Here is a 22,338-nt window from a genome sequence, read left to right on the forward strand (position 1 = left end):
GAAATGAACGAGAGTGAATCGACGACAGATGTTTAAATTGCGAAAAGATTGTATCGTAATTTGTGTAATGTGTCGGTCGAATGATTAAAAAAGGAAGAGGTTGGCAAATTTGATGACTGAATTGAATTTTCCTTTCTGCTGATGTTTGTTTTCGATATGGTTTAGAGGAAGGAGAGAAAGAGGACAGGCCAATAGTCTCCTGTTTCGTCCGTTGTTGGATGTGTCGAGTGTAGGTGTAGAAGGTTGGAAGAAAAGAGACGGGCGATGCTGGAATGAAGGTGGTAGAGAAAGGCCGCAAGCAATAAAAGTAGGTAAACGAATGTTTGAGTGGTGGTGGTATTTTAGAAACAAGAAGGAATGGAGAGAAAAAAAAGAGTAAGAGTAAGAGAGAGAGAGAGAGAGAGATAGGAAATCAACACAAGAGAATGTAAATCATCGAAAACGATCGATTGAATTATTATTTTTTGGAGAATTGATTCTCACGACGTCAACGATGAAGAATATTTTTTTGTTAGTATTGAATTTCCTTTTCATAGATATAAAAAAAGGGATTGGATTGGATTGATTGAGTGATTGATTGATTTGTTGATTCAGGAGATGAAGATGGGATGGAGGGTGGATTGAGGGAGAGAATGATGAGTAGATAGGTTTGGGGTTTGGGTGATTGATGCAGATACAGATGCAGGTGGTAGGGTTACTAGGTATCTAGGTATCTAGGTATCTAGGTATCTAGGAGTCTAGGAGTCTAGGAGTCTAGGAGTCTAGGTAGAGGTAGCTAGGGACTCACTCTGTGGACCGTTAGTAGTGTGAGTTGAGTAAGCATGGGAAATGTGCGTGTGCGTGTGCGTGTGCGTGTGCGTCGGGTGATGTATGCTTGAATTTACCTAGGTAGGTAGGTATAATTAGGATGTGGGTTTTGCATTTTATGTATTATTATGTATAATGTATACAAGTATTTATGAATGAGTAAATAAAAAGAGGAGTTTTCAGATGTGGGATGGATGAAATTAAAATTGACTTGAATCGCAGCGATTTGATTACCTAGGTAGTATTGACCGAAGGTTTTACATTTCTTTCCTCTCTCTCTCTCTCTCTCTCTTTCATTTTTCTCCTGAAATACTAGGCAATAGGATTTATTACCAAGAGGAGATTACCTAATACGACCTAGATATTATTGTTATGAAATGTGCGTGCGTGGGAAAGGAAATTTTATTTATAATGTGGAGAGACAGTCAGTCAAATCTATTCTACAGGTGAATCTGGCTGGTGAGGAAAAGAAAAAAGAAAAAAGAAAAAAGAAAAAAGAAAAAAGAAAAGAGAGGAAACTGTTATTTTGAGGGGTGAAGATGAAGATGAAGATGAAGATGAGGATGAGGATGAGTGTTAAAATGGTCAACATACTACTGTACTACTACTGTACAATGTACGGGAGTACGTACCTGAATGTACCTGAATGTACCTGAGTCTTTTCTCTAGTCGACAAAATGATTGGATAACAGTGGCTGATACGCGTAAAGTGGGTACGCATGTACATATAAGTGGAGCATCCATTTTGAGCCTGCGTATGAGATGCGTAGGATGATTAAAGTTGCGGTGCTCAGATACCAGGTATGATGATATTGTTGGCGGATTCACCGAATGGGATCGGTTTACTGGGAAATCATCATCATCTTGCTCTTTCTTGGTTGGTGAGTGAATGAGAATGGCTTTGCAAAACATCTACTCTAGACTCTACAGGTAGACGGTTACGGATCCAAGACTCCTAAAATTGGTATGGAGTAGACACACGAGGAATGATTAGTCACTTCATTTTACTTCGCTCATTGGTCCAATCTCTCCCTCTCATCGTATGTATGTCCTGTCAAAAGACTTCTACTAATCTGGAGGAAACCTTGATTTGACTTTGAACCTTTACTTCGCACATCCAGCACATTGCGCTTATGAATCCATTATCCCTTGCTTGGATTCCCTCGGGTTCATCTTTTCTCCTTTTCTCCATCAATGCCCTTTTAGCACGTGAGGGAAAGTAATACATGTAAGACGCGTCGGAACTTTGTTTTGCTTTCCTTTTCGCTCACTCACTTCCATTTTTCATCAACATGGCGATACTATCCTATGGGCATAAAACAATGTATTGTACAAATCACTTCACCATAGAGGACCAACCGTTTCTCCCTCTCCTCAAGGGTACACACGGTACGGTACGGTACGGTACAATAACTGGAGAAAATGACATTGAAGGCAGAGATGTGGACAGTGATCTCGCTACGCTAACTTCACAAGACATCGTGGCTTGGTCTGCATATGGGAAATTACCACAAACTGGGATTCTCCGTATTGTCAGACAATCATTTTTGGTTCTTCACAAAAGAACCTTGTGTCGGCTCACATGATCCTATGTTGATGTATAAAAATTTGATCGGATCTTTCTTCATACTTGCTCGTCACTCCATCCCATTAGCTAATAATGGCTTCAGAACGATCCAGCACCATCACCGTCACTCACAAAACAGGGTCTGAATACCCAAACGATGTATCTTTAGAAATGATCGCTGTCTACCCTGTCCCCTACTCTATATCCAGATACGAACCACTCCATCTGTTTTGGGAAGAAATAAGATCTTGGTGTTCCCATCTTGGATGTATGTTGATATTGAGATGAGTTTTTCGATGAAGGGTTTGATTTATTACCTACTAGGTAACTCTTCTCTTGGATTGAGTACCTTTGAGTCTGGTGCTTTGCTGTTTGTAGGTATGTATGTAAATAATAATAAATCGAGGGTTTCCAGACCCTTTTCTTAATATCTCGTTTCTCCTTTTTCCGTCAAGTCTCGATATATGACTATGTTTATTATCCACCCATATACTAGACATTTGTATATAAAATACATGACTACTGGTATTCTTCATATTTGAAAAGGTTTAGATATTTGCTTTACTTTCCTTCCCTTAATCGATACATATTATATATACTTTTCGAATTTACATATACTTTGATAGAATGGCTTATAGATGCATTCTTATATTCTTATATTCCCTAGGTCAAGATAGTTTGAAGCTTACACAGTCCAGCTCAGCTCAGTTCACCTACAGACTTGATAGCTTGAATGCCTCCTCCCACTCCCTCCCTCCTTCAATGAATGTAGAATGTATAACAATCCAAAAAATAGTTCACGTACCAGTCCCCATCACATAACTATCTACCTACCTACACTACACGACATCTCACTACACCTGACAAGACAAGACATTAGTTCTGCCCACCTACCTAGATACCTTCTCAAAGATAGTACGTACTTGCAACTAGTCAGGAACAAACTTACACAAACGCAACCAACCGAAACTCCGCGATGAAGAAAAAAGTTAAATCGTAGATAGGTGGGAAAAGCCCATCTTCCTTACCAACCATTCATCCATCCCGAAGAATCCGGCGACTACGTACTTCGTATGTACTATAGACAATTGAGAAGGGTCGAGAAAAGTATAACCTTATTGTTGCTATTACTATGGTAAGTCGACCACCCTACTTTCGGGCCACCCCTGTTTTGGGTCACCCTTTTACACTAAAAATCACTTTTTTGGTTTATCGATGTCTTTATTAATATTGAATATAATTTAATAAAAACTTATATATATATAATTCAAATTATTTTGGATTTATAATAAAAATTTTAAAGTTTTAGAATTTTTTTGGATTGAGATCTAGAATTTCAAAATATCGATTTTTGAATTTATATAAGAATTATATATAGATTTAAAATATTTATATAATCTTGAATAACTTTTTAATAATAAATATTAAAAGAAAATTATATATCTTTTTAAAGATTTCAAATCTGAATCTATATAGAAATTCAAAAAAAATTCAAAAAAATGAATAAATATAAAAATATAATATACAGTGAATATAAAATAACATAAATAATTCCTACAATTTTAAAAATATTCCTTTAAATATTTATTTATAAGGAATTTTCTATTTTTTCAGAATCTCTTAGAATAAGTATATTATAAACTTATTATTAAATTTTATAATTTATTCTTAACTATTTTTCCTTGGAAATTATTATAGATTTTATAAAAATTTAAATTTATATATAATTTCTATATAAATTGAAAATCAATATTTTGAGATTTTAGAAATTGATTTATAAAAATCCTAAAAATCTAAAAATTTCAATATGAATTTAAAATAATTTGAATTTAAAATAATTTGAATTTAAAATAATTTGAATTTAAAATAATTTGAATTTAAAATAATTTGGATTATATATATATAAATTCTTATCAAATTATATTTAATATTAATAAAGATATTGATAAATTAAAAAAGTGATTTTTGGTGTAAAAGGGTGGCCCAAAAGAGGGGTGGCCCGAAAATGAGGTATCCGACTTATCTATCATACGGTATATGATGTTGGATGTTTTTGACATGTGCGCTTTGGTAATGGATGAAATGGATGAAATGGAGTCGGAAGTTAAGAGTCAAAAGTCAAAAGTCAAAAGTCTACCCCCTCCCCTCCTCCCGAAAATAAAAAAGGGATCGAAGATAAATACCTACTCTACCTACTACCTAGTAATTAGTAGTTTGTTAATCCGGATTACGTACCGATAGGTAGGTAGGTAGGTAGGTAGGTAAGATGATATTGTCTGTACCTCATACCGGGATTTACTCACTGTACTTACGAACCAAGTACATATCTACCGAGTACCTAGGTACGTACCTATAAGCTTGGATGTTATTTTCGCCAGGGCTAGAATCTAGATCTTTTCTCTTCGCTGTTCGTAGTATACTCTGTAATGATATAAATATGTACGGAGAACGGGGTACGGAGAATCGGTATCGGTATAGGTAGATGGTGATGTGATGTGATATGCAAGACAAGACAAGACAAGACAAGACAGATTGATATCAGGACTCGGGAAGTTAAGGATACTGAGGACTGAGGGGGTGATTATTATAGATAAATAGATAGGAAATAGAATTTCTCTACGCGTACCATACATAGGTTCTGGAGTACTTCGATTTCGATTCGATTTGAATTGTGTCTTTTTTGCTCTACTTTACTTTACTTTATTTTACGATACTTTATTATATCTTACCGTACCGATTCTTTCCATTCAATTCAAGTCATTTTATAGGGAGACATGTCTACCTGTGTATCTATGTATGTATCTATGTATGTATAATCATACAGACAAGTGAGTTCTGCCCTACCCGACCAAAATCTAGACCCTTCCCCCCTCCCTCCCCAAGAATCATCTCCAGGAGATTTCTAGATGAAGATGATGAATTTTGACAATGTATGAATGAATGAATGTATAAATGAACATAGGTATGTTGATTGAAGATGAAAGATAATAATAAAAATCCATAGAAAAGAATGCAATAGACCATTTCTTTCTCTTTCTCTTTCTCTTTCTCCTGATTCGGATTCGGATTGGGATTGGGATTGAAATTGAAATTATTGTTATTGCTATTGTTTATTGTCATAGTTATGATTCTTTTGGTAATTGTGAGGTTTAGAGTTTGAATCCTTTCTGATGGTTTGTTTCGATTCATCTAGATATACTCATCTAGGTCCTAGTAGGTAGATAGTTTGATTTGGGCTTGGGCTTGGGCTTGGTCTTACTATGCGAGTATTTTGGTAGGTAATCAGGCAGGTAGGTGATGGGCAAATATACAGAGCTAGATATCTAATAGTCTTTGGTTTGGGATATTGGATTATCTGGAGAGGTGCAGATGTAGATATCTAGATGTGAGGTTCTGGTTTATAGGTAGGGAGGTGGTAGATATAGATGAAGATAAATATAGATCGAAAAGTATTGAAAGGAGAGGCTATTTTGCAATGTAATGTATTGTATTGTATTGCATTATATTCAATCAAGAAAATACGAGCTGACATGTCTTTCAAATATATTTTTATCCTTTCTACAATTTGAAGTATTTCTTAGAATTACCTAATAGAGTTGATCGGTTCGATCCTTTATCCTTTGACACGTAGGTAATGAAACTTACATCTGAATCTATCTACTTACTCTTATACATTATCTCCTATTCTACTATTATATATCCTTCTTGTCCCTTCGCATCTTCCTTAACTTTCCCCCTCTCTTTTCAGGAAATCCAAAATTACATCACGATACAATATAACCCACAGCACAATCCACAGCACCAAAACAAATCAATACTCTCCCAAATGGATCGCTTGGTGTTCGAGCGGTCTTGATAATGAATGAACTCCTTCCATTCTTTCATGAGCTAGCTAGATCGTAGGCGGGATAGGTAACAGCTACACCTTCCAATCGCACCCTCGAACCCTCGAACATTCGGAAGGATGAGATGGAGATCCATGAATGGACGGGTGCCATGGGATGGCTGTGCATAGAATTCTCGATTACGAAGTTGAGTTACGTGAAGGAATACTACGAGGTATACGATAGTATAGGTTACAAAGTCCTCGAGATGTGATTGTGATTATGATGGCGAGATTGGTTATGCTGTTATGTGAATACCTATTATTATAGGAATTGGTTGGTATGTATGGATGGTATGATAGCTTAAAAGGTATAGATTCAACAACAACATTAAGATCAATAACCTCACCAACCAAATCACCATTCACGAGTTATCACTTAATTCCCCATACTAAGCTATTCTAACCCACTTATAACTAAGAAATAGCTGACCAAATCACATGACTCCTAATTTCTATAACAATTAATAAAAGACTTTAAAAATTGAAGTGATCTTAAATATCAAAGTGATTTTAAAGATTGAAATGATTTGAAAGAATTAAAAGAATTAAAACGATTTTGTAAATTAAAATCATCAGAAAACTATCTTACAAACATAAATACAAATTAGAGGTTTCCATGATAATACTTCGTGGAACGCGTACGTATCATAATTATTAGCATCCAAATCAAACCACAACCCTCTCACAAACAATAACAATCAAGCAAACCATACATACCTACAAGTACACACATGTATATCCAACGTTCCAGACTTCTCTAGCACAACCTCTACGTACGATACATACGATTCCAAGGCTTAGGTTTATACTTAGCTTCGCGTGTTTGTGTGGTGATTGGGTTGGTTGTGTGTTTTAACTTTACTCTTTTGGTTCTTCTTTACTTTTTGCTTCTTTTTCCACCTTTTGTTTGGTTTTGTTTGGTTTCTTTCTTTTCTTGTGTTCTCCAGATTCTTCGAGAGAGGGGGGATATGCATGGATAATGGATGGGAAGAAGGAGAGGGATCGTCGCAAACCTAGTGGAGAGAGTAGAGAGTAAGGTATTCTTGCGATAATAGATACGCACTTTTGGGAGTCTGGATTGAGGTGGATGGTGGGATGGTTCGGTACTTGTACTTGTGGATCAACGAACGAACGAACGATGATTGTACGAACTTACATGTGTTTCTCTCTTACTTAGATACTTATCGTGCAGCGAATGATTCAGATGTTTATTGTCTGTAAGGTTAGATTTTGCTGGTGAGAGATGAGATATTTTGGAAGCTTGGTGAGAATTGAAAATTGATCATGATTATAAATCAACCATCAACCATCAACCCAGGGTAGGTACCTAAACATAACGTCAACATTCATTCATTCGTCCACGTATTCGAAAATCATTGATGTTATATCATATCATATCATATCACATGATATCACATCCTCCATCTATGATGTACCAGCAAGTAAATAGATAATAATAAGTAGGTATGAAAAGTACATCATAACCCTACAAAGAACCTAGCATTCCCATTCCACTCAAATCCATCCCACACCCACAATTTCAACTTCAAGTTATCCCATCTCATCTTATCACATGCAGATACAAACAACACACCCCACCCCACCAGTCACACTCCTCTTTCTTCTCTTCTCTTCTCTTCCCTCATCCCAAAGGATAATTCCCACTTTCACTCCCACTCCCACTCCCCTAAACCAATTCCCCCGACTAAAACCCCCGATCATCGCGACGATCGTCGGGTATGTGATGTGATAACGCAGATATGTATGTGTTGTCTATGGTATAGCGTACTTTGTCCTTGATTGGTACCTGAGATCGCGTATCCGAACCTATCCTGTACATCGTACGGTAGATGGAGATGGAGATCTGCAAGATGTGAAACGGGGAGGGGAGGGGGGGGGGGAGGCGAAGGGAAGGGAAGAGGGATTCTACATATGATTGATTGAGAGGGATTGATGGATTGAATGAATGATTGATTGATTGAATGAGTGAATAGGGTTGTTACATAAGTTAGGTAATTTTGGTGGTTTCTTTTGTGTTTTGATTTGGGTTTGGTTTGGGTTTGGTTTGGGGGTTGACTTTTTTTGATGACTTGTATTTTCTTTCTTTGATTGACCTTAGATTACATTGAGCTGAGCTGGGGATTTTGATGATGGTTTGTTGTTGTTGTTGTTATTATTATTGTTATTGTTATTGTTATTTTTTTAAAGGGCAAATAATGTTTGAAATATATTTTGAGTTTCGAATTTTGAGTTGTGAGTTTTATTAAGAGTGATTTTGCTTTTGCTTCTGCTTTTATTATATAACGTAGTTTAACACCGAGTGGCTCATATCATCGAATAGCCCACTTCAAAATAGACCAAAATTGGTCATTTTTGAATATTCCTATTTTAATAATTAATCATTATTTTTGAAAAATAAAAGAATATAAAATAATAATAAAAATTCAATTTCTTAAAAATCTATTTTTTTATAAATATTTTTATTATATTCAATAAAAAATTGAAAATGTTACGATTTTTGTTACAAAAAATCTATTTTAATAATAATTCTTATATTAATTCGAATTTTTAAAAAAAGATTAGATTTTTATAATATTATTATAATTAAATTTTATATATTCAATTTTCAAAAAATTCTATTAATAAATAAAGAAAGTGTATGATTATGTATAGACGAATTTTGTATGTATTTGAAGTGGGCTATTTAGTGATATGAGTTACTCGGTGTTAAACTACGTTATAATATAGTATGTTATATAGATTTTTTTAAATTAAAAGGATTTTTGAATTTTATATCTATTATTTTCTTTTTAAATCTTTTAAATCTTTTAGATTTTTCTATCTATTTGAATCATTTTAATCATTTTAATCATTTTAATCATTTTAAAAAATATATAATATGATTTATCATCGAGTGGACTATATCATTAAGTGGGCTATCATTTTTATATACAAAATTCGTTTATATATAATCATACATTTTCTTTATTTATTAATAGAATTTTTTAAAAATTAAAACTATGAAATTTAACTATATAAATACTACAAAAATCTCATTATTTATTAGAAATTCGAATTAATATAAGAATTATTATTAGGAATATTTTTTTATAACAAAAATCATAACAATTTTCACTTTTTTTAATATAAAATAAAAATATTTATATAAAAACTAGATTTTTAGAAAACTAATCTTTTATTATTATTTAATCTTTTTTTCTTTTTCTAAAATAATAATTAATTATTAAAATACGAATATTCAAAAAGCCTTAATTTTGGTGTATTTTGAAGTGGCCTACTCGATAATATAGTCCACTCGATGATAAATCACGTTATATACAAAATAGTATTTACATTTACAACTATAGTTACTATAACACTTTGCCTTAGAAGAACTGTAAGAACAGGATACAATTTATCCTTAGAATCTACAATTACAGAATTGAGAGCAAAGCGCTCGTAGAGCGTACCTATATACTAGCTATGTATATGTGATTGTGCACATGCGCAAGCGCGTATATGAGCGATCGCAATTGCGATTGGGTACGATCCGTGATAGTTACAGCCATAGACATATCCATAACACTATTCCATCCTTTCAATCCCATCTCAAATCTCAAATCTGACATCTCTATCCCGCAATCCTATATATATTCCTCTTTTCCCTTCCCTTCCCTTCCCTTCCCTTCCCTTCCCTTCCCTTCCCTTCCCTTCCCTTCCCTTCCCTTCCCTTTCCATTTCTCTTCTGAATCATGTCGTGTTTAGCTACTAAATTGATAGATGAGATGGGTAGAGTTACATTACACTCCTACGAATCCTTCTCCCTCATTTTTTTGTTTCATTTCATTCATCTACCTATGAACATTAGTGTACTGTACTTTGGAATAGATAGGTCTTCGAGGTAGAAATTTCATGAAGAGGATATAATATTTTTGCTCGACTTCTCACGCTGTTTTGCTTTGTTTCATTTCGTTTCGTTTTGTTTCGCGCGGTTTGAGATTGTGCCGATCTGGAGTAGATGTAAGATACATTCTATTTCCGGATCTCCCTAATTTCCGAAGGATGGGTTAGGTGTCTGGTCGTTTTTATTTGGGGATGGAGAACAGGGAAGAGGAGTAGAGGCGGTTTATTAAGGGAGATGGATAGTGAAACTTTGTTTCCTTTGGATTTGTAGGGTTGGTGTGATGATTTGATGGGCAGGTAGGTAGAGAGGTAGAGAGGTAGATGTGTATTTTGACTGGTATATTCCGTATGGACATGAAAGCTTCACTCCCAGCCTTGGATCTAGAGTCTATGGTATAGTGTGGTGATATGATCGCATTCCCCGGTCAAATGCGTGGAAGAAGGAAAACTGATGCTGGAGTCGAACGTTCAGACAAAAAGTTCGTGAACAAGATGAGAGATATACCGGCAGGCCATACCGTAATCTTGGTATCTACTGGGTTAGACGGAATTTCGAACAATCCAAAGTCATGGGTTGAACTAAAGTTTGCATACCCACACGTCAAGACACTAGTCGCTCTCGAAGAAAAAAGACAAGGTCCAGCCATTGCACAAGGACCAGACTGGTATACGACCACTCATAGGAGATTTCTGATCTTCCCATTATATCAATTAATCCTCGCCATCAATGGTGCCCTCACAGACTGTAACGCTGCCATTTCCTTTGCAGCATGCATGAACGAAGCGTCGATCAAGAGAGGCTGCCTTGCCGCGCTTGGAACGCGTGGCCGGAGTGGCGACCGGACGCAACAGTACGAGAGAGCAATGCTGCCATACTTAAGATGCCCAAGAAAAGATTGTGGGCTCACATTGACCAGCTTTTCTTTCGAGATACATGCCAGAGATATGCACGGTCATCGCCACAGAGGTGCATCGGTACCATGTGGTATTGTTGGTTGCTCTGCCTTGTTGCAGGACCTATATGGGAAAAGGTTGCATACAACAAACGTACACATGGCTCAATTGAACATTCAGATCTCTACATTAGAAGAAGCGAGGTCTCAGATGAGCCAGTTGCATCAATTGATACATCATGTTCGTCTCCAAGCAACGTCTCACTTGGTCCAAATACCCATCAAGATACTTCGGATGACGAGCTATCACTCATGGATCTGGATCAAAACAACTCATTTCCACAATTGTTAGTCGCACAATCCAAACAAGAGATTACCCATAAGTCATTGCCTCTCAAGTCACAATCAGTGGTCTCAGAAAAGAAGAAATCCCGTAAGGAGATCGATCTAACTGATGAAACCTCTAACGAGACTAAGTCCAAAGGGGAACTGGAGGCGAGGTCCGCAGTTATTGACCTTTCTATTCGCTCATGTGTGGCTACCTTTAGAATTGGGAAATATTCTGATCGTACGATCAATGACGATGCGTTATTCTTGACTCTGTTGAACAATAAATGGGAAAAATTACGACTGACTGATCAAGTTAAAGTCTTCCTCTTCAAGGCTATGAAGGCAAAAACCGAATCCGTAATTCGAGACGTTGACGCGGAGACACACTCTTTCCAAGATAGTGATCTCCCACTGCAGCACATTCTAAGACTCATCGCAATCAGCAAAATTTCTACTTGTGCAAAGAAGGATAAAATTGGCGCGGAAATTGCACAAGTTAGATGTGACTTTGAGTTACACAACTTGGTCGAGGAGGCTGGAATAGCGGCTGATCCAACTGAAATTCTCAAGAAAGGGAATCCTGTTGATATTCGGAAAGCTATATATTACAATAAATTAGCTAAGATGAACTTTTTGAGAATAGAAGGAAGTCTAGTTATTTGAATAATTAGAATGATTAGAATAACTAGAATAACTAGAATAACTAGAATAACTAGAATAACTAGAATAACTAGAATAACTAGAATAACTAGAATAACTAGAATAACTCAATTAATTTTAAATATTCAAAGAAATAAAATGATTAGAATTATTAAGAAAACCAAGTACATTAATTAGAAATTCGATAGTAAATAGGAAATTTCAAAATTATTTTAAATTAAAAAATCCATAAAAGAATATTATAATATATATACTATAATAAATAATAGTTATTTTACTAGATTCAAAAAATATCATTTTTATTAACTTTATTACAATTCGATTTCAGGATTCGAACTAAGTTATTGAATATAGTTTATAAATCTCTCTTCTTTCTGTTCATTCTTTCAAATTTCCATAATTAGTAATCCTAAATAGTATGAATTATTAGTATCTTAACGATCGTTAACATTATTATATTTCTTAAATCTTGTTTCCTTGGGTCTGTCTCTTTCATCTTTCTTGCTTTCATACTCATCCGTAATTCATTGCCGGCGAAAGCTGAGGCAGGCATTGTCTTCGAGAAAGTAAGTGATTTAGCTTATGCGGCACCGCAAGAATTCATCTAAATCCTCAGATGAGGTATGTAGCGCTTAGATACCGATACAACTATGAAAACATACGCATACGTTATGTATATAATTAGCTTTTCAGCAGAAACGCTGTTTAAAGCTTGCTGACAATACTGACATCTTTCTCTGCGATATTTAGAAATGTGAAAAATCCATAATAAGCCCATTAAATCGCTTATTAATATCTTACTAATTAAGAGATATCTTGATGACTAATATATATATATAATATGATTTTATATTATAAAATTATATTATCATATAGTTATATAATAGAATCTCTTATCAAATTGATTTATAATGGAATAGAATGGAATGGAACCAAATGGAAGTATATGGAAGATCATTGATAAATTGACTAAATTTGATTGGTTATACTTTCCTTTTTATTATAAAATGATATTATAAGATTCGATTTAAATCGATCTTATTTATAAGTATAGAACATACTAGAATTTCATTATAAACTATATAAACCTAGGATATTCTTTAAAGAAAACCTAGAAAAAAGTAAGCAATTTTCATTCAAATTAAGCCTAGCTCTTATAAATTGACTTCAATTCAATTCTTATTATATATATTCGATTTGTCCCTTAAGCTTAAATTGACTAGATCTTCCACTATCATTATAATAATATTATTCCTTATTATTATAAAAGCTAACCTCCCAGAAGAAAAGCACGCTGAATTAGAGCATCAAAAAAACTCCGAAGTACTCAAGATAGACCTTGAATCTCCCCAATTTCCTGTAGCAGATATCTACACCTGCTGTAAGCTCTCTATGGTGTCGGTGCGTTTATTCTAATTTCTTTGTGCATACTCTGTGTGGAATTTGATCTTGAAACGACTTTGAAATTATATTGATTTGATGACGGCAATGTCGGAAGACTCTCTTTCCTATATATTTTCTTTTGTATAGAAAAAAAAATCATCGACTGGTGGGTCTGCTGTGGATGGTGGCTCCAGATTCTTTTACTCGAGATCTGCATCAAGTGGCAAGAGGTTGATGGATTCAAGATATCATTATATAAGGAACCGTAAGAGGATAAACCAATTAACTACTCACAGCCAACCAGATTACAAAAACTTCAGGAGACAAGCGTTTAAACAAAAGGAACTAAATCAAATCTATAGTATTACTGAAGTTTTTGTTTGAGATTCCCCCTCTCCTTGGAATTCCAGCTAGCCTTATCGTCGCTTGTTTATTTTTACTGTCGAATACTCGAAATAGAATTTCTGTTTGTCATATTTGTCGAGAGCAGTTGGAGATGACAACGAGTAGGCATGTAGTATGTGGTGATATGAATAAGATTAACTTCCAGTGGAAGAGTTGGCTGGAATGTTTGTCCCTGTTGCAACACCTACTAGATTATTCAATATCAACATATAGGAAATCTTGAAGTTCAATCTTAACGCCATCTCGTTCTTGATTGACGCAAGTAACCCGATTTTGATGTTTATTGGTGTCCTGGTAGATGTTTATATAGCAATCCATCGATCTCCCAATGATTTGGACTCCGCATTATTCACCTGAGCCAATTTTGACTCTTAGACTAAGAAAATTGGTTGTACATGATTACTGGGTGGAAAGGGAGGGGTAAGTGAATTTGTGGATAAAGTTGACTTTCCTATTCGATATCCACTCCGATTTTGCTTTCAGGCATGGCAGGGTCTTGAGTTTAAGGATGGACACGTTGCTATATAAGAAAGTATCAAGACAGTCTCAGTCGGAGTATTACGCAAAAAAGTTACGAACGTTTTGAGATCCCAGGGCGTTTGTTGACTTGGATATGCATACAATGAAGATGGTCTAGAATTCAAGGTTGGGAAGACTGCAACAACGTAGCTCAGAAGACGACACGGAAGCCTGGGAACTTTCATTGACATGCAGAGTAGAAACGGGAAAAAAGCAATAACAACAATAACAACAACATCATCCAGAAGGTGTAAAACCATCGCCGCATCTCAAACATTTTCATCGTCTATTCATGAGGAGATGATATCATTCCCACACTCTGGACAATAATCTCTTGCAAGAACGACCCTCAAAATCATGCCTTTGCACTGTCCGAGTTCTTGGAATTCTGAAACATGCCTTTAAGTCCAGGCTTTGAATTCTAGGTCTATCACTCGCCTCCCATTTAATAAAACAAGCGTGATCACGAGCACCTGTTCATGTCTACTCCACTTGATCTATAGCTGCAGAATAGAATAGAAAAAAGCTAGAATACAGCCAGAAATAATACAGTGGCATTCTTTGGACGCAAATGATTGCCGAGGCTTTAGCGAAGGCGACATGACATGTATATAAGGAAGTGGTTTCCTGTAAGACTTGATCCACCAAAATCATTAGAAGTCCAGAAGGAACATTTGATGGGATCTGAAATTCGACTCCCAACGTTGTGCGTCTTGTTCCGTACTCCGTAATTAGCTTAAGTGAGAAAAGGTGTGATAATGCAAAGTCTCTCTGGTGGAGTTGAACACAGTCTCGACAGCAATAGTAAAGCATTCTGCTATCCATAACAATCTTTATTCACTGAATAATTATTGTCACTAATCTCTTCTTGCATAGCGCTCCGTATCAATTCACCAACTTATCTTTCTAGGACATTGAGTCGTAGAATATGGAAATCAGATGAAAAGAACGTTGCACGGTACTAATTCATACTGCTCAACTTCTTTCCAGACTTGCCTGGGCAGTCTGGCTATCGTCGGTCACTCTTCTGACTAAATTTTTCATGTTTCTGACATGTCTTAAATGTCTGAGCCTAAGACCTTTGAGCTGCGAGCGAGGAAAGACTAGAAATATAGTAGTGGTCTTCTTGAATGTATGTGAAATTTGGTAATAGAGTGAATGAGATAATCATCTACGATTCATTTTTGTCTGATTGATAGGATACCTAGGCCTTTGCTGTCCTCTGGTTCATCAAAATCCTTCCGCAATCATGGAAAAACACAAACCTTTGCATTACGGCTCAAGACCATGGTAAGTCACTCACACAAAAGAGTGTAACTCATAACCCAGCAAAAGATTTCGCGGAGCAAAGGGGCTGTAGAAACACCAATAAGCGAGATACAGCGAGGGAAAGCTCAAGATCAAAACGGTGAAGAAATGATACAGAACCCGTGTGCCAAAATTTCCAACAATCAAGCCATATATAACACTGAAAAAGTTAACTCCAAACTAGTTGTTTGATCTACACAATACTGTCAGCGGAAGCAAACAGCGATGATGAGCGAACCAATAAATGTGGTGTATCTATAACAAAATCCAAGGGTAAAACGGCAGCAAAAGATTATTTACTCTTCTCCTAATTTAAACCTCCTCAAATTTCCAGACATTTTCATGATGCCAGGACTCAAAATTAGAAGCCACACGGACCGAGTATTTGTTCCCGTCGAAATCAATACGGCCTAAGTCTCGATATACCCAATTATTGGGAACGATCACAACTTTTATAAGATATCCACGTCTCAGGAAATTGGATTATGAAATTAGAATCAGAGCCATATGCATTTCACCAGAGTAATAATTGTAAATTGTAAGGGCATTAGAACTAGTCTAGCAAAGGCTGACTTCAGCATAATCCTCAAGAAAAGATCACATTTTTCCCAAGCAGACATATGGTAGACGGGCAGTGGCAGGTTATAGTTGAGGTATCGTATCATATTCGTATATTTTGTGCCCTTCGTCCGTCCAGAATATGGACCTACTAGTACATTTTGTCCCTTTCCACTACTGATACACCATCCTTCCCTTACTACCTCGCAGGAGCATCTTCAAACTTCACTTTCCCAACTTTATTAACCTCCGCATAATGAAAACCAGTCGGTACATCCCTAATTTGCTTCGTAACTTGTGAAATTGACTTGGGTTCCTTTGCTGATTCAATAGCTTCTGTTACGGCACCCGGTGGAGCATCCGCAATTTCATTGATATCTTTGTTTGTCAAAACGTCGCTAATCCTTGTCGCCCTTGTAGACATTAAGAGTGTAGTTGGTCCTCTGAATTGTAAAAATAGCCTATCACCCCAGATAGTCCTTCTCATTGCAGTTCTCAGAGTGAAAGCTATCCTCTTCACAAAATTCCACGAATCTGTTTGTTGCATAACCCTGAAAAATTTGATATCTGGCAATAGCTTACTGAATCCCAAGGTTGGGATCTGTAATTTTAAGATCGAGGCTTTTAATCGGTAGGGAAGAGGTAAATTTTGGTTCATTGTGTACGCCACGATATTTCCTGGATGTGCGACAAATTCCTCCCCTTCTTTCAGAGTAATTTCGTAGATTCGACCTGCTCCAGCTAAAGCTACAAGCCCTCTACCTGTAATTTGTGTGTTTCCCCAGTGGGCGATACTCATACTTCTGTTCATTGTCGGTGAAACAGATAGCCTATGGCCAGTCCAAGCCAGCAATGCATCTCTCTGAGTGACCATCCAATCTTCTCTTCCATCCAAATGTAATACCTCCATAGATGTGATCGGATTTTTCGTTGAAACCAGTGCTTTTATGGGACTCGTCGAGGAAACTTTTTGATATAAGAAAGGAATTCCGAGAGGAGCTCGTCGAAATGGTTCAAGGATCGATAATGTTGATTGGGCCTACCCAATATATCAGCAAGCCATCCTTCCTATCCTAATGCTTTCACCTCGAGCATGCTGACATTTTCTGCTTTTCCGCTCACTCCAACCAACGTTCCTCGTCGAGTGTATAATGTTTGCGATGCGGACAATGAAACTGAAAGAAGAGAGTAGGGCGCTCCAATGACCTCAAATCTTGCATCTGTAACACCTTTTTTAGTCTTCAACCTCAGTATCATTGCGAGGCTTGAACATACCAGCAGGATCTGTAGAATCAAGAGTCTTGCTTAACAGATCGCCATCCAAGGGAGCTTCCGATGCGCTGATTTGAAAATTTCTACATGCGGCAGGAGTTTTCTTAATTGAACGGAGCTGCCCCGCACCACGAGCAACGCGGCTTACAGATGATCGTGAAATCATGACTGCTGTTCCTCTTTGATGTTCAAAGGGAAAAAAGAGAGGGGCTTTCCGTTGTCGTTCGGAAAAGCTGCAGGAGTAGGCTGCATGTGCAATTTTCTGCCTTGTTAATCCTTAGGCGAGGCTGCAACATGAAATGTCGTAATAGCTTCGTACATTGTGGTGCTCACGAACTTTTTCTATACATTGGTGAATTTCTAATAAGTAATTCATTCTTATCTGATTTTCTTTTGTTTAAAGAGAACGATATTTCTTTCAATTGTGCTTCTTTCACTTTATTTTGACAGCATTTCCATATTGGACAAATCTCTAAATTCTGGACGTTTGTTGATTCCTTATCGATAGCTACAACTTTATACATGGGGGTCTTCTTGGAATAGCTGAGGCATGCGCAGTCGATGATCTATGGGCAGTGAGAATAGATTTGGTTTACGATGAGCTTCCGAAGCTTACACAGCTTCCATGGAGCTTCTTGCATATATGCAAAGGCTTCATTGCGACATCCACGATGGGCACAGCCGGGGGTAGGCCTCAGGGTGTTCACAAGCACCAATCGACGATTGAAAGACATTCCCAAAGGCAGTGCTATCCAGAGCCAATCTTTAAGAAATGCGAAATCAGCAGATGATATACCTGGGTCAACGCCTGAGACGGCAAAAAAAGCCCCTCTTGCCATACCGACAACGGCAAGAAAAGATCCATTGGCCCTTGATGACAAAACAAATAAGGAGCAAAGGAAGGCGGACTGGGCGATTATAAAAGAGATGTCACAGTATTTGTGGCCCAAAGACAATATGGGAACAAGAGTCCGGGTTGGATTGTCCCTCGGGTTGTTAGTTGGAGCTAAAGTGTTGAATGTGCAAGTACCTTTCTACTTCAAAAGCATTGTCGACGCTATGAATGTTGATTTTGCTGCTCTTGGAGGCACAGCTACAACCGTCGCCGGATCAATGATATTGGCTTATGGACTTACCAGAATCGGAGCTACTTTGTTTCAAGAAGTACGGAATGCTGTCTTCGCTAGTGTTGCTCAAAAGGCTATTAGGAGGGTAGCTTGCAATGTTTTTGATCATCTGTTAAGACTCGATCTCAATTTCCATCTCTCGAAGCAGACCGGTGGATTGACTAGAGCTATCGATAGGGGTACAAAAGGTATTAGCTTCTTGCTTACATCCATGGTTTTTCACATTTTTCCGACAGTATTAGAGATATCCATGGTCTGCGGTATCTTGACCTATCAATATGGTGCCAAATTTGCGGCCATCACAGCTCTCACCATGGTGGGATATACAGCGTTTACCATCTCGACTACTGCTTGGAGAACAAAATTCCGAAGAGCTGCCAATGCCGCCGATAACAAAGGTTCGACAGTTGCTGTAGACTCTCTGATCAACTATGAGGCAGTCAAATACTTCAATAACGAGAAATACGAAGTTGGTAGATATGACCAGGCACTCAAAGCTTATGAGAAATCATCCATCAAGGTCGCAACATCTTTAGCATTTCTCAATAGTGGACAAAACTTGATCTTCTCAAGTGCATTAACTGCCATGATGTACTTAGCCGCAGATGGTGTAGCTACAGGAAACTTGACAGTGGGTGATCTTGTAATGGTCAACCAATTGGTCTTTCAACTCTCGGTTCCCTTAAATTTCCTCGGATCAGTATATCGAGAACTTCGACAATCCTTATTGGACATGGAAACGCTTTTCAACCTGCAAAAGGTTAATGTGGCGGTCAGGGAAGCTCCGAATGCGAAGCCCCTGCAGCTAACTAAAGGTGGCGAGATCACATTCGAGAATGTAACCTTTGGTTACCATCCAGACCGTCCGATCCTGAAGAATCTCAGCATGACCATTCCTGCTGGCAAAAAGATTGCTATTGTTGGACCTAGTGGCTGTGGAAAATCAACAGTCCTGCGACTTTTATTCCGTTTCTATGATGTTCAAGAGGGAAGAATCTTAATTGATGGGCAAGACATCCGAAATGTGAGTTTGGAGACACTTAGGAGAGCCATTGGCGTCGTTCCTCAAGACACACCTCTTTTCAATGATTCCATTGAACACAACATCAGATATGGTAATTTGGAGGCATCTGACGAAAAAGTCAAAGAAGCAGCACAACGTGCAAAGATTCATAGCATTATCACAACGCTCCCCGATGGATACAAAACCATGGTTGGCGAGCGGGGAATGATGATTTCTGGAGGAGAAAAGCAAAGATTGGCTGTATCAAGACTCATCTTGAAAGATCCTCCGCTGTTATTCTTTGACGAGGCGACATCTGCATTGGATACACATACGGAACAGGCACTCATGCAAAATATCAACAGTATTTTGAAAGAGAAATCAAGGACTAGCGTTTTCGTTGCCCATAGGCTTCGAACAATCTTTGATAGCGATAAAATCATAGTATTGAAGGAGGGGTCAGTGGCTGAAAGTGGGACGCATAGGGAACTGGTTGATACTGGTGGGGTATATTCCGATCTCTGGAGTGGTAAGCATCTTATTTCATCCTTATCATTGTGTGCTCTGTCTCACCATTATTATAGTTCAAGAAACTCTTTTTGCCGAAACGGAGAAAGGTAAAGAACGAGAGGTCGATATTCCCGACGTCTCGAAAGCAGAGAGTAGATAGATTTGATCGATAAGAAATTGTTATCTTGAATGGGCCAGGTGCATACCTGCCGCAGGGTAAACCCCCTTTCACATTGAAAGTCCCACCAATAGAGGCTGCATACAAGTGGGACCAGACTTTCTTGTGTGCTTCGAACCCCCGTAACACTGGATAACATTTACCCCTCAACCACTGTACAGTACAGACCACCAAGCATCAACTTACAAAGTGAACGCATTATCGTGCATTGTTTGTATCTGTTTCATGAATTCAGCTGTACAACTTATGGAATTGAATAAGCATGATGATGATGATTTTGTTCGGGGCTGCACGAAATTGATCTAGACAAGCACCCACTTTAGAATTACTCGGGAAGACGGGTTCTAAATCCAGAAAAAAAGACCTAACGAGTCACAAAGTCGGCTGGGGAATGAAGGCGAGACTGACAAGAGCCTTTCTAGCACTTAGTTAGACCTCTTCCCGAAGGGAAATTTGATTTGACAACGCTTTGATCATGTAGTGATGGGTCCAGATGGCGTCTTCCATGCTCTTGAATTCTTCCAGGGAAACATCCGGGGCTGCTTGGGAAGTTGTGCTACCCTGACCACTTTCAATGTAGAAAACGTGCCAACGGCTAATTGTGCCTTTGAGCTTGTACTATTCAAGTCTAACGCTCCGATTATGATCTAATATCATTGGATACTAGGCGAAGATCCATACTTTCCATCTGAATGGTCAGACCACGCCAGTTTCCGAGCCACTCTCCATGAGAAGCGTCCACTTTTCATCGGATCAACGCAGCTTTATTTGTCTTAGACTGTCATGGATAAAATGATAATTCATGTAGAATCCTTGTATTTAACTCATTTCTTGTGGATTTTCGAATGATTTGGATGGAGCAGTATCCAAATTCGAGGAAATCTCAGGGTACACAACAAATGTGCAGAAATGCAAGCAGAAGCAAGTAAGAAAATCTGTGGATGAAGAGCTACGGGGCACACTTACCTGTAGAGACTAGAGCTTTCTATATGGCTTATCGCCAAGGACCAGAAGGTATTCTTTTCTTTCTGTCTTGCCTCAACAACTCGGTGTAGTTAAGGTCTGTTCATCTTTATCTATCCATTCTTGAGAATTTTTGACTCGACGCACATTCGAAGTATATACAAACACATAAACATCTCCAAGTTTTTGAATTTAATCGACTGTTGTAAATATCGTACTTCTTCATTCATCTACTCACCTAATACAAACGAAATCTCACGACTTGTTTGATATTTGATCTTAACGGATAAGAAAAGCTATTCCTGTATTCGTTTCGCAGATAATACAGACGAAGCACATCTGACAGGCTCAGAATACTCTCTCCGAAATCGATTCATCAATCCTTTCCGATATCAATCTTTACATTCTCTGAACCAACCAATCTATTCAGTCTCTCGCTTCTCTTCTCCTTCATTTTGCCTGACGGCCAATCCTCCCTCGATATCAATCTCACTCAACCACTCCACACCCCACAACCCACAAAAACGCAACCATGGTTAAGCTTATCGACATGATCAACCAAAAGTTGGAGCTCTACAGACTTGAGAAGCGATATATCAATAGTCGAAACCGCCGCAGCACATTTGTCTCTGATGCAGTATATGTAGACGGCGAATACTATTCTGCAAACAATACATATTCTGCAAACTGCACAGCAGGCGACGGTGATAGTGGAAGCAATTCTTCCTCATCGAAGGAAAGCAAAGTTTCAAAAGATACAACGGGAAAGACAATGGCGTCAACAAGATCAAAGAGATCGAGTCTGATGGATTGGAGGCGAGGAAGTGTAAGGGGGAAGCATAGCGATAGGGAAGGGACGAAGGTCAGTGTAAGGGAGTTGAATTGGGATGGAAGCGTGAGATCATAATTTGTAATTGCTACTGGGGAAGAAGTGGTTCGATTCTTCAAGTGTATGCATTTTTGAATGCACACTGGCGCGATGCTTTTCAGCGACAACCTTTTTCTTGTTTACGGATTTTATGAATTGTGATTACAGTAGGGGTAATATGTAGTTATTACCCTTTTC

At 37.6% G+C, this 22,338-nt stretch overlaps 5 protein-coding genes across 5 annotated transcripts; 4 read left to right on the forward strand and 1 right to left on the reverse strand.

Annotated features, from left to right (window-relative positions):
• Positions 1–2,099: 2,099 nt before the first annotated feature.
• On the forward strand, positions 2,100–2,393 carry EAE97_008445 (uncharacterized protein; the record flags this gene model as incomplete). The annotated part of the gene is made up of 1 exon (XM_038878960.1): positions 2,100–2,393. The coding sequence occupies one exon, from the start codon at positions 2,100–2,102 to the stop codon at positions 2,391–2,393; it is 294 nt and encodes a 97-aa protein (XP_038730042.1).
• Positions 2,394–10,592: 8,199 nt separating this feature from the next.
• EAE97_008446 (uncharacterized protein) lies at positions 10,593–12,049 on the forward strand (the record flags this gene model as incomplete). The annotated part of the gene is made up of 2 exons (XM_038878961.1): positions 10,593–11,130; positions 11,178–12,049. 2 exons carry the CDS (start codon positions 10,593–10,595, stop codon positions 12,047–12,049), a joined length of 1,410 nt encoding a protein of 469 aa, XP_038730043.1.
• Positions 12,050–16,418: 4,369 nt separating this feature from the next.
• Positions 16,419–17,657, reverse strand: EAE97_008447 (uncharacterized protein; the record flags this gene model as incomplete). Its single annotated transcript, XM_038878962.1, has 3 exons — positions 16,419–17,258; positions 17,321–17,439; positions 17,495–17,657. The coding sequence occupies 3 exons, from the start codon at positions 17,655–17,657 to the stop codon at positions 16,419–16,421; spliced, it is 1,122 nt and encodes a 373-aa protein (XP_038730044.1).
• Positions 17,658–17,871: 214 nt separating this feature from the next.
• EAE97_008448 (uncharacterized protein) lies at positions 17,872–20,851 on the forward strand. Its single transcript, XM_038878963.1, has 2 exons — positions 17,872–20,150; positions 20,206–20,851. Exons 1-2 carry the CDS (start codon positions 18,089–18,091, stop codon positions 20,289–20,291), a joined length of 2,148 nt encoding a protein of 715 aa, XP_038730045.1. The 5' UTR covers positions 17,872–18,088; the 3' UTR covers positions 20,292–20,851.
• Positions 20,852–21,804: 953 nt separating this feature from the next.
• On the forward strand, positions 21,805–22,179 carry EAE97_008449 (uncharacterized protein; the record flags this gene model as incomplete). Its single annotated transcript, XM_038878964.1, has 1 exon — positions 21,805–22,179. The coding sequence occupies one exon, from the start codon at positions 21,805–21,807 to the stop codon at positions 22,177–22,179; it is 375 nt and encodes a 124-aa protein (XP_038730046.1).
• Between the last annotated feature and the right edge of the window lie 159 nt (positions 22,180–22,338).

The sequence above is a fragment of the Botrytis byssoidea genome, assembly GCF_014898295.1.
Source record: "Botrytis byssoidea strain MUCL 94 chromosome Unknown BBYS_018, whole genome shotgun sequence".
Taxonomy (NCBI): domain Eukaryota; kingdom Fungi; phylum Ascomycota; class Leotiomycetes; order Helotiales; family Sclerotiniaceae; genus Botrytis; species Botrytis byssoidea.